This window comes from Sapajus apella, unplaced genomic scaffold (assembly GCF_009761245.1).
Source record: "Sapajus apella isolate SASKATOON/1434 unplaced genomic scaffold, GSC_monkey_1.0 scaffold79, whole genome shotgun sequence".
Classification (NCBI taxonomy): domain Eukaryota; kingdom Metazoa; phylum Chordata; class Mammalia; order Primates; family Cebidae; genus Sapajus; species Sapajus apella.
In genome coordinates, this window is record NW_022437019.1 from 2,948,800 (window position 1) to 2,962,043 (window position 13,244).

Consider the following 13,244-nt stretch of genomic DNA (forward strand, 5'->3'; position numbering starts at 1 on the left):
TCTATGTTCTTAGGTAAAATCCTAGATATCATCTGAATTTCTGTTATCCTTAATTAGAAACTTGGCTGATTAGAGGTGGGGTTTTTTTCTCTTTTCTGCTTTCTCAAATCTCAGTTTATTCATGTCAGCAATAAATTTTAGCAGCAGAAGCAATGAACACAGAATCAACAAAGACTGAGGTTAAAAACAAATAATCAAAACTTTAAAACAACAGAAGTAGCAACAGAAATCAACTACGGGGAGATTAGCATGTATTGCATTATTGTGTTTGTTCAATGTTAAAATAGATACGAACCTTTTAAGCTTCACCCCAAAGCTCTTTAAAGGAGAAATGCCATCAGATATAATCCACAACTCTCATTCATAGCACAAAAAAGGGACATATTCCTAAAAGCCACCCACAGTGAAAATCCATATGTATTCCACATTTAGGATCCTGATGCAAAGTTCCGACTTGAAGCTGGTAATCAGCCCCTCCATTATTGAACCGCTTAGAATCCAGAAAGGTTTATCCAACAGCACCACCAGAGTTAACTCCCATTTCAAACTGTCATAATTCAGTTATCCTAATTATTTATCAGATCCCTTTTTACAACATGCCCTAACCTGATGTTTTAACTTCATATTTCATTCGGGACAATACTTAATCTCCATTTATGAAACATCAACCTGACACAGGTTAAGGAGATATAAGAAGCGCTTCACCCACAAGATCAAAGCCAAACAAACCCCGGCAGCTCGACTTAAATAAACTCTACCCTTGCTTAAACCTCCGGTGAAAAATTATTATAACACATCAGAAGTTCAGTTAGAAGAAAAATTTCAAATGCCAGCTGTCTCCCAGGGTTTAAGTCCCGGAGTTCAAAAGCAGTATCAATTGGATTATTTCTCTTTCCGTTAGCTGTTTAGAATTTAACGTAATGCAAAGTGCTATTCTGATCAAAATCATCTTTCTCATCTCTCTCCTTAAATAAAGCGGAGGAGAAATCATTCAGTATAAATGCATTTACTATACAAATCTATTTTCAATTGAATTTGCTGCATGCTCTAATTCATCAAAATTAATACAGGTACTTTCTATGTTAAACAAAAGGAAGCCGACTGAAAAATCGGCTTCTGCTGCGGATGCCTTTCTCAATTACAAAACGGTGAAAACAGAGATTTAACTAAGCCACTCGGTCAAACCCTCCGGTCGGCGCTTACCTGCCTCAGCTGAAGGCTTCCTTCCCTTGTTAGCAGCGTGCAGCATCTCTAGCTCGCTCCAATCCTCACCACCGGTCTCAAATTACACTGCTAAGTCCACCCCCCGCCTTTTTTTTTTTTTTTCCTTCTTCTTCTTCTTTTTTTTTTTTTCCAGCAAGAAAATGCTTATTGAAAGTGATTAGTTTTTGTTGTCCCTTTTAAGTCCTTCCTGCGGGAAGGAACAGGGGAGCAATGTGACGCCACCTTTTAATCTTTTGTAAGAGTGAAAAGGCAGAAAAGGAACGCTCGATCAAACTGAGCTGCACACATGCCTAAAACTCGCAGGAGAGGCTGCTGCTGCCTGGCGAAAGCACCGCTAGGCTTGAGTGTAAGAACAGAGAAGAGAGGAGAGTCAATGAATTGTGACAACGTATGTGCATCAAAGGCAGGAGGAGAGAGAGAACAATGAGCGAGGGAAAGGCAGCGAGGAGAGAGGGATAGAAGCAGACAGAGGGGGAGAGAGAGAGAGAGAGAGAGAGAGAACATCAAGAAAAGATAGAGCGGGTTTCAGGCAAAGGATTCTCAGAATAAAGCCACAGTGCAGTGTCTGGCAGCTTCTGTTTTTATCTCAGTGAGCATGATACACTGCCTCTCTCATTTAGAAACACATTCGTGTATCCTCCAGGTTTGAAAACTGAGATAATCGCAGTGTGTCTCTGGTTTTGTCTGATTGGCATTTAACTGTGTGGTGTACCTGTGATTTTTTAGGATGCGTTTATGTGCAATTTATTTCGCATATTTATTTATGTAGGCAAAAATGAAAGCTGCTAATTTCTACGGCAATTTGCAATGTAGTTTTACTGGCAGATGGAACTCTACTTATCATAACTGCTGACAAACTGCCATGGGTAAACAAAAGAAGAAACAAATGCTTCTTCGTCTTGATAATTGTCTTAAAGAAAAGGAAAAAGAGCCCACACCAAAATATTAGCACATGCAAAACCTGTGTTTCCTAGTTCAAGTTTCAAAGGTGTTTCTCTTCATTAGCTTTCATTAATAAAGGCAAAATAAAAGGGACGGCATGGTGTCTGAAGGAAAGGTACTGGGAAAGAAGCTATTAGGAAAGTAAAAAACCTAAATTCTTTCTCGTTTCCCTCCAAATGTGACAACAGGATTGCTTTCGTGAGTCCTGGAACAGAGTTTTTGAGTCACTATTGCTACAGACTTTTACTGCATCCTTCTCCCTTCCTGTACCATTTTAAAGTAGGTTCCATTTTTAACACAAAGTCGAAAAGAGATGATTTCCCAATTCAAATTGTTTCAAATGGTGTGTCACCAGCTTTGTTCCATTTCTACTCAACTCTTGCCACATGAGGGCTTGGATTACACAGTTAAATTCCCTAAGTGACCTCTTTTATAAGAATATAAATGGCTGGTTCCAAGGTCAAGTATTTGGTATAAGTTATTGGTGAAAATGATTGCTTGCCTTCCATGGTAAGCTGGGCTAAAACAGTAGTAAGTGAACAGGAAGAAGAGATGCCCAAGCTTTGGACTGACCATCTCTTTGAAATTAACCAATTCCAATATCTGAAAGTAAATTCTATGTGCCCTAGTTATAAAAATTATCATTTTAGAAACATAAAAAATAGAAAAACCAAAATACACAACCATTTCACTGCAACTTTCTTATGTCCCAACAACGTATCTTTGGACCCTAGGCATCTTGTAATTTGGAACTCCTATGTAAGCCACCAGATATAGAATGAGAATTGGTCCAAGAAAAATAACACTCTCTTCCCCCACACTGGCCACACTGCTGTACCCAAAGAGGGATCGCTTAATCTTGTTACACTCAAAGTGTCATACTTTCAATGGTTTGCCAATAGGAGGGTATGTTTTTCCCTTGGACCCAAATAAAGAAGTAATCCCCACCTCCACCCCAATGTGCTCAGGATGAAACTCTACTTATCATTAAGGCAGAGCAGAGAATGGAGAACACACAGGGGCTGAACAGAAGGCAGCTGGCCTGAGAACAGAGAGTGCTCAGATGTAGAAGGGAAAGGAAGCTGCAAGGCCTGCTAGCAGGGAGGGAAGTGGTGACTGGTAAATCCGGAATTCTCTGCAGACATTTTGCAGAGTGTATTGGAGGCAGCCTCCTTTAAATGGCATTACTGATACAGGTTCTATAGTTAAAATTTACTTTATACAAGGGAATAAGTGGACCAAGAATTTTCTGCCAATAAAAATAAAGATACAAGGATGCAACTATTTCAGTGCAATAAAAACAGGGGAGGGGGCCCAAGGTTTATTGAAGAGGATAGGCAAAGCATCATCAGTGAAAGACGAAAAGAAATCAAGGCAGACCAAAAGGGAGATTTTTTTAAAGCTATAAATGGCTATCAGTGTTGCTGCTTATTTTTACCACTTTCTTAGTGAGGGGGTGGGTTCCCTGAGTGGATATCATTTGTAGTGGAGTGGATATATATGATATCAAGATATATCTTGAGTGGGGTGGGGGACTAGCTGATTATACTGGGGTGACCAAGTTATATTAATATTTCTTACTGGAATGTGATTTTTACATAACTTACTTCTTTGTGGGAGAGCTTTATATTCACATGCTTATATTACAGCGTATGATACGGTAGTTAAGTACTCAGTTTTTGGAACCAGGTTACCCTGCCTAGGATTGAATCGCAGCTCCACTACCTAGTTGCTGTGTGACTTTGATTGAGTTAGTTGGTCTCACTATGGGGCTGTGTCCTCATCTTCAGATGGGTGTAAGGCTACCTGCCTCATGGGTTGTCATTAAGAATAAATAAACCCTGCGCAGCACATAGCAAATGCATTCATAAATGTTAACTTCTATTGTTAGGAAACCCACTCAACAGCTTTTTAAAGTTTTAAAAATGGATAACATGGGCAATATTTCATCACCTCAAAATGGATGACTCATAAAGACTTCTTTCCACTCTGACCTTCTTTACAAGCTCTACTTCTTCAACCTCCCCTCTGGGTTTTTCCACTTGGATAAGATGCTTAAAACAACGAGTTCTACAACCCAACTCAAGAACTCACCCTCAAAGCAAGGCCTCTCTCCAAATCTCACCAATGTAAAAATGGAAAATCTTTTGAGCCATTCAGGGCTCAGTTCTTCCCCCTACCCCCACCCACCCCCCCTGCCACAATCATTCAATTATCAACAACTTAAATACCATCCCCATGTCTCTTCAAGTTACTGTTTCCAGACCTCTGATACTTCTTGATTTGTGTACTTTTGCCTGGACTGTTGCAGTAATTCTTTAATGCAGCACTTCTTTAGGCCTTTTTTTTTTTTTTCAGTGCTGAAACACAGGAAGGGTGGTGAAATGCAGCATCCATTCCAGGGGGCATTCCTAGGGTTCTGGCAAGGACTGCACCAGAGATCATAATACCACCTCTCCCCTTCTCAGGAATGCACTTGGAATCTGAGTGAAGGAGAATGACATTATTCTATGTATGACCTTGAGTCTGCCCTAATGTATAAACCAGCTAATCTGGCAAACTAATACTTTAATATTAGCATCTTGTTCATTGTGACACTTCTCCCAACTGTCATGACACCGCTATTGAAAACAGCCATTTTAAGAGGGTTTTTTATTTCGTCTCCAATTCATCCTTCTCAAGCCAGAATAACCTTCTTAAAATGCCACTCTGAATGACATCCATTCCCAATAGTTACTGATTGGTCAATTGAAAGTCTGTTTTATTTCATCATCTTTTGTATCGGCTTGCAAATCATCTAAGGTTCACAATTCCTTAGGGAATAAAGTGCAGATTTGTTTGCCTCATATTCAATCGCCTCTGCGGTTTGACACCAACCTATCTATGTAAACACTGGTTCTATCCCTACTGCTCAAGAGCTTACTGTACACCCAGCCTGATGCATATGCATCCCTTTCAGAGCCTCAAGTACATTATTCATTCTCTTTAGGATGTCCTCTTCTCCTTCATATCAACATATTTAATTCCAATCATTTTATCAGAGACCAGGACAGGTTACATGTCCTCCACAAGGCTAACCTTGACCTTCCTGGTTTGCAGTGCTGAAATGGTGCTAATTTCCATAGCTATCACAGTGCTCTGGGATGTATCATAATTAGGAGCTTGGCTTGGGGTTAGTACTAGGTACAAATCCCCACCCTGAAATTTGTTTCCTAATTGTGGAACATGGGTCAAATTCCTTTACTCTCTAAACCCTGCTCTCCTGATCTTTAAAATATTGTGAGAATTTAGTAGCTAACACATATAAAGTGATTAGCATAATAGCTAATATATAGCTAACACCTACACAGTAATGAAATAGTTCATAGTAATGGGAATGCTTCTTAAATGACAGGGACTTATCATTGCCTCGAATTTCTAACCTCACAACAACTCACCAAATGGCTGTTACTAGAACCACTTTACGGAAGACAAAACTGAGATTTGGCAAAATTAACTTACCTGACATCACACGAGGAGCAAATGACAAAGCCAGGATATTAACCCTTGTCTTTCTGCCTTCTAGCTATTTTTATCCATGTCAGGCATTGAGACTTAGCTTATGCCATATTGTTTTATTATTACTTGGCTTTTCAGGTTTGTGCCCCATTCTTCCATATATAAGTTAAATGAGAACAATATTCATGTTTTAAATACTCTGCATCTTTAGTGCCTCCCACAAATCTGTAAACAAACTAGCTTGCTTACTCGATAAATATTTGTTGACTGATCATCTATGCTCACAGAGATTAAAATTTTTAACCACATTTAATTCAGAGACACTGTTTTCTGGAGGAAATGATTTCATCATGTTTTCTATGAAAACCATCAAAATTATACAAAATACTAGAAAAGACAAACATTACATATAAATGATGTATCTATGGCTGTACAGATAGAAACTAATGAAGTTCTCTACAAAAAAAAAAAAAAAAAAAAGCTGTAGGAAGGTGATACTCATTGATTTGGCTCTTCATACTTGGCATTTACATTCTGCTTGAAGATGGGCCCCTCAGGCCACCCATTCCATGCATGTAAAAGGAAAAGTTACTAGCTGAAAGTCATCCGTTTAAGGTTACACAGAAAGACAGAAATAACCACACAAATATCCACAGCATTTAATCACCTTTAATTCTTTCTTTTTAACTAAATGCAATAATTATGTTCTCTTTTATTTTCTCTCTGGCTAAGTCTATATAATACTAAAACAATCTGGAACAACATAAAAAATCCCAATATGATGTTTTTCTGTGTACATGGTGATGAACGATATTGTTGAATTTTCAACAAGTGGAATAAATGCTTTTTTTTGAAATATATATTTATATCTACATGAGCACGTATCATGGTCTCCGCCTGTCTGCACGCAAATGAAAACCAATACAACTAAGATGAGGAACCGCCTGTGCTCTCCATATTAGGATAATCAATGGTGTCACACACTTACTGTCTTGAAATATTTGCATAAACTTCATTAAGTCAGGGTACTTTTATGGTTGCTGTTACTGTTTTTCACTGCTATATTCCTAGTACTTAGACCAGTGCCAACACGTGATGAGTGTTCAGTACATATAGGTCTGATAAATGCCTGTATTCATCTATTTCTGGCAATGTTTTAAAATCTGGTCTACGTACCTCCAAACACAGTTTGTACCCTGCTATTTTTCTCCCTATGTTTTCCTTTTCCATGGAATGATTTGTTCAACGTATGCTATCCTTTGTTCAATTTAAGATATTTCTCCATCCAAAAATATTTTTTCTACATTATATTAGCTCGTAGTAAATGCTCTTTTCTCTCATTTTTAAGCACCCATTGCTCACATTTTAATACATATAATTTTCCAATTAATCTTGTCCTGCCTTTGGATATCTCATGCTTTTGGTGAACTATTTTCTTCTAATATTACTAGGTCATTTTTATTTGATTCATATCTTACTTTGTCACATAGATTTTAAGTATACTGAAGGTTACATGAGCAAAGTATCTTTTTCGAATAATATACATTGCTATTCCTTTGAGCACTACCTTGTGCCTAGAATGTGCTTATTAAAAAAGACATGTTCATTTGGTGAGCATGCAATTCTGATGGGCAGGCAATTCTCTCATTCAGAAATTATGTGAAAGAGCTTATAATTCAGTCCTTGGCCATTTAAAAACTGTTGTTAAAATACAGCTAGTATAGTGCAAAAGTGCATAAATTTTTTTGTAGCTTTTTTACCCTGAGGTGATATGAAAGGCCATTTATTTATTTACTTTGGTATGTATTTTGTGTGTGTACACATGCTGTGCATCAACCAGTGTTCAAGTTGGTGTCAAAATTAGCTCATCCCAACAAATTGAGATTCTTGTGGTAGGAAGAATTAACAACTGCCCTCTGGAAGAACATTGTTTTCTAATCATTTATACATTAGTTGGAAGTCAGCTGTGTTGACCCATGGGCAGCTAATCCTCAGAGAGAGGGTTCTCAATTCTATAGGGTCTATTCTATGGGGTCATTGCAGGCCCAATTGTACATCCATCTCTTCTAGGAGGTTTGTTTTTCCTTAGGGTGAATATGACAGGGAAGAAACCTCATCTAAATAAGCCTTTTACCTTGGACAAAAGGAGGTTTCTTAGGAAAGATTTTTCACCCTCATAATGCTTCTGTCTGGATTCACTAGAGATTCATGCTCCTGAAATTGCCTACGCATTTTTTCCAAAAAGAAAAAAAAAATATCCAAAATAAGAAAAGAACATAACCTTTGAAGTTTCAAAAAAGCCCTAATGCATCTTTCTTGTTTGTAAAGAGGAGATAATTCCGGTCCATTTTTATATCCGTTTCCAAAATGGCAATGAGCATATAATGTGATTAAAGGTTTGTGATATAGTTTTCTGAAATTAGTTTATTGGCTATAATAATTATATCAGATCTTATGTAGCCAATTAAAACAAATTATTTTACTTATAAAATTGCTAACATTAATTACCATGTTCTGGCATTTTGGTTTTTGTCTGCTGAACAGAAGTCTGTCTTGTCTGTTTTCCATTTCTGTTTTGCATAGTAATTGGAACAACTGCTTAAGTGAAAACCAAAGTCGTGGAGTCACCTTATCATAAAGTAAAAATGGAAAGAAATCAAGAGAGAACCTCAAATCTCTGCTTCCCATGGTGGACAGAATAGAGTTGGCCTCAATGAAACTCTAAGTAAGAATTTACGTTCCTCTCCATTGAGTTGAATACAGGCTTTGGTGGACTATTTGGTTCTTGTTACTGATGTTTTTCAATATGGAACATTTGAAAGCATCCAACCAGAAGTTTCACAATGATCACAGCCTTGAACGTATTCATCAGAAAAACGCATTTGCTGCTACAGGTTTTATTTTTCCAGGAACCAGTGTGCTACCCTGTTTGCGAGTTTTTTCAATACTCTTACCCATGACAATCACAAAAGCAATTCACAACCTTACTTATCAGATAGTTCTGTTTTACAATAATCTGGTTGCTATTTGTAAAATCCAGGATAAAACAGTGCAATTTCTGATGCTGAATATCTGAAAAGCTCTGGAAGCTGCTAGGAAGAGATATGCACTAAAATATGTAATGTGATGGAATTACAACAAACAGCCATTCTGGAGGGTGTACACTCTAGTGCATCTCAGAGTACGTGACATTTAATGGTGCTACTTTCAAGATTTGCAAATAAATTCTGGATTTAAACTGCTCCCTTCCACTCACAGTTTTTTTTTAGCTCCCATATTTAACTCTTTCATTAAAAAAAAGATAGAACTCTCTCAAAAAGAATGATGAACCGAAACAATCGCCATTGAATAGCTGATTCCAGAACAAAATGAAAGTAGGGATCTCAATGAAATCATTTATTTTATGAGCTAGTTCCTAAATCTCTAGATGTACCATAAAAGTAACAACATCTTTCTGATGAGAATTTAACACAAAAAAGTGGTGATTTTAACAGATGACAAATCCCCTATAATAAGGGGCTTAAACAACAACAACAAACAAGCCACTTTTCGAGTGATGAGGCTGTGCAGATGTCAAAGAAAAGTGCCATACACTCCCTTAAAGGGTATAGACGGCCGTTAAATCTTTTTGGGTGTTTTCATGACCATATATTAGTGTGAAAGGAAAATGGGAATAACATACACCACTGAGAGGCAGTATAGTGCAATAGATAAAATGACTGCATTTCAATCCCTGATCTGTCACCATCTCAGCACATAGCATTAGCTAAATCACTTCACCGCTATCTACCTCAACTTCTCCGTCTATGAAATGGGGCAGTATCTCCCAGTTTCTGATAATAAGATAAATAAAAAGGCATTAGCATAAAGGCCGATACCCCTATCATTTCTTTGTGCAGTTAAGTTCTACCAAAGCTAAATCTACTCCAAGAGAAAAAGGAATTGCATTCTGGAAGCTTAATGCTGTTCTGGAGCTGCTGGGGCACCAATTAATAGAGTGATGTAATAAACCACTCAATAACCCTGCACTGACTGAAAGAATTAATGCTGTTCACCTCTGTTGCTGTGAGTGCAATACCATGTACTCAGAGGGTGCTCAATAAATATTAGCTGATGATGATATTGACAGGGTGCTGTGTAGTCACAACACTAAGTGAATTGAGAAGTTTACAATTGTTCAGAAAACTCATTGAATAATTATTGGTAATAAAAGAAGCCTATCCCTGACCCCATTTACTTTATTATGACATCATCTCATGCATAATAAGACCATCACCAATCCCTGGAAGCTTAGTAGCCTTGTCCTAGTGACTTGAGACAATAAAAATAAGGTCATCCTATAAAACATATTTAGAATTTGGGCCCTTCTTAAAACTTTTATTGTTAGCACTCTGTTGCAAATTATCATCATTTCTTTTCAGGATATTGTAGAGACTCCCAATTGCTTTCCATGATGTCTACCTTAGGCCCCTGTGGCAGTTCCTTACGCTGGGGACTCCTAATGTATCTTACTTGCATGTATTCACAGTCTTGTATAGTTCTTTCTCATACTGAATCTAGGATTTGCCATGACTTGCTTTGGCCAATGGGCCATGAAAAATCATGATACAAGCAAAGGCACAAGAAGTTCTTGAGCATCAGGGCTTACCCTGTTGGAAGAATGCCATAGCCATGAAAAGGCTTTTTCTGGCTTCCCAGCAGATGAAAACCAAATGAAGGGAAGGGCTCAAACATTTCACAGAGTCCAGCCCCAACGTAACCCACCAGCTGAATGAAACTGTACAAGTGAGTACATGCAAGTCCCACAAAAGAACTGCCTGGTGGATACACCAGAATGTGAGAAACAGTAATTTCCTCTGGTTTAAATCTGCCAATTTCTGCTATATTTGTTATCTAGTAATAAATGACTGATACGTCCCCTGCTGATAATTTCCAACTCTGCTAATCAGGATGATTCTTTTTACAATGTAAGCCAGATAATCTTACTTCTCCTCAAAGCCATCTAAGAGCTCCTTATCTCAGAGGAGCCCAAGTATTCCTAAAGACTTGGCTTTCTAAAGACTTGACATGCTCTGCCGTCCCCCCAATTTATCTGATGTCAACTCTACGAATCTTTCCCTCATTTTCCTCTTTTCAGCTGCAGAGGCCTCTACCTCAGAGGTTCTTCTTCATGAACATGGGTTACTCTCACACCTACTTGGGTGTTTTCTCCAAAATCATTTTTTTCTGCAAAGCCTGCCCTGACGAAACTGCATCATCTCCTTGCCCCCAATTCCCCATCCCCTCTTTCTGCTCCCTCTCCATTGCACTTAAGACTTCTAAATCACTGTATGGCTTGCTGATTTTGGTCATTATCTGACTTGCTACCTCAGAATGTAAGCTTCAAGAGGGTAAGAAGTTGTCTTTTTCGTTCCCACACTTAGAACGATGACTGGTACATAGGATCGACTTAGTAAGTACAGTTATGCACCAGTTAGCCCTGGGGATACATTCTGAGACATGCATCCTTAGGAGATGTTGTCATTGTGCAAACATCCAAGAGTGCACTGACACAAACCTAGATGGTAAACCCTACTACACACTAGGCTGTATGGCATAGACTGTTGCTCCCAGGCTTCAAACTGGTCCAGCATGTTACTGTCCTAAATAATGTAGGCAATTGTAACACAATGATAAGTATTTTAGAATCTCAACATGTCTAAACATAGAAGTACAGTAAAAATACTGTATAAAAGATAAAAACTGGTACACCTATATAGGGCAGTTCCATTATAATCTTATGGGACCACTGTTGTATATGAGGCCTGTCGTTGACTGAAATGTCGTTACCTGGGGCATGACTGTATTTGCTAAATTATAAAATTAATCCTTCTGGTCAGGGTGCTCAGGGCTACAGATTGGGTTCTACATTTAATGACAACGCTAAGATTGGATAGATTCTGTAAAAACACACAGTTGGTGAAACTTACAAAGTTTTATGAGACATCACTTGGCAGAAGGCAGAGGTAGCCTTGTGGTCAAGGAGAAGAGAAGGTCAAGAAGGTTCTTTGGGAAGTATTTCATCGGAGGGTCTTTTCACAGGTAGGGAGAACCACAATCAAAAGCAAAGAGAGGTGACTCCTCACTAGAATAGTCACCCTGGAAAGGCTAAGAGGAACCCAAGGGAAGAAAAGGGGACTCTCCAAGCCTGCTTGAATTTAAAAGGCAAGTGGCTACAGGGAGAAAGATGCCTACAAAGGGTAAATCTGATCTTTTTTTGGAAGACAAAGTTTGTGATGTGCTTGTACCTTTTTCAGGAAAAGCCTAAAAATAAAGCCAATATATTTGAGGCTTGGTCTTTCCATGCTGACACCAGAGTTGAGAATGCACACTGAGCCAATACTGCTACAGTACCTAGGCATGTGCCCAGGATGTGACGCACTGGCATTTAGGCTCCATAAACATGTAGATCACAAGTGGTAGGCTTGCCACCATTTTCTATTTGACCGATCACAACGTTGGACAAGCACCAATCACAGGCTTCCATTTGAATAGTTCATGTTCTGAGCCCCTCTCAGGAGAAAAGGTCCATGTTACAAAGGCACGGTCTGGTCTGGCAGCACAGCTTCCAGCTTGCAGCGCAGGTGTGTGGACAATAATTTACCTTAGTTAGCGCGGAACAGGCGCGACCTGGGATGACGTCACCTAACCTACTCAATCTCTGTGCAAATCTCCTCTGAAACCATCCATTTCCCTCCTTGACTACACCTCCTTCTCCCATTGTTCTGCAATCATTAATTGTCTGGGTCCTTGATTGTATTGCTTCTAGCAGTCATGGAAACTCTATTGTTAGGGGGAAAATGCCCCTTTGCCCAACTAGATTCCCAGGTATGGGGAATAAAGCATGTTAGAGCTCTTAATATACAGCCCTCTATGTCCAATTTTCCTAAAAGTGAGAATTGCCGAAAAGCAAAGCACGCAGGAGATGTATGGTTGGATGCCATAGCAGCCTCACGCTCCTGCTGATGGATGGTGCCCTCGAATGACTGGGGGCACTCGCCAACTCACTGCCATGGCTCCTGCTTTCAGGGAAGCCAGCACAGCCAGCCCTTAAGAGCGAATCCCTCCGCGCTCACCGTCTCTTTAACTGCTTCACTTAGTCATTCCTGGCCTTTTCCAAGACCAAAACACCAACAGGGACAGAGAGTATCTCAGCCTAGCAAATGACAAAGCTGGAGGGTGGCGCTAGGGCTCTGTCTCTCTCTGTGTCTCTTTTTATTTTTAGGGTTCTAATGTACATATTTTAGCATTTGATCCCACTTAAAATATTTACTTCATGATTTGTGGTAGGGGAAATGTCATTTAAAAAAAATTCCTTGAGCTTAATTACAAAAGATGTAAATGTGGTCTCACTTGCAGAAAAAAAGTTACTCTTAACAACGAGGTGTAAATTGGTGTCTGCTTAATCTGTTCACAGTAGGAATAAAGCCTAACACTCGCCTCCTCACCCTTATTTTTGCAGTAGTACCTGGAAAATTAATACCTTCTTGGGAGTTCTTGCAGCATCTCTGATTTTTTAAGGAAAAAAAATATGGAAGTTT

General features: G+C 38.9%; 1 protein-coding gene across 10 annotated transcripts in view; it reads right to left on the reverse strand.

The window, feature by feature from the left end:
- TENM2 (teneurin transmembrane protein 2) overlaps positions 1-13,244 on the reverse strand; it is a 1,283,391-nt gene that overhangs the window by 683,621 nt on the left and 586,526 nt on the right. For 2 of the 10 annotated variants that reach the window (XM_032252762.1, XM_032252761.1), the window contains exon 1: positions 1,204-1,572. The exons of 7 other annotated variants lie outside the window; for them this stretch is intronic. In XM_032252762.1, coding sequence (XP_032108653.1) covers positions 1,204-1,249 — 46 coding nt within the window. In that variant the 5' untranslated portion in view covers positions 1,250-1,572. Of the gene's footprint in view, positions 1-1,203; positions 6,787-13,244 lie in introns of those variants that run through there. One more of the 10 variants, XM_032252760.1, reaches the window with a different exon arrangement.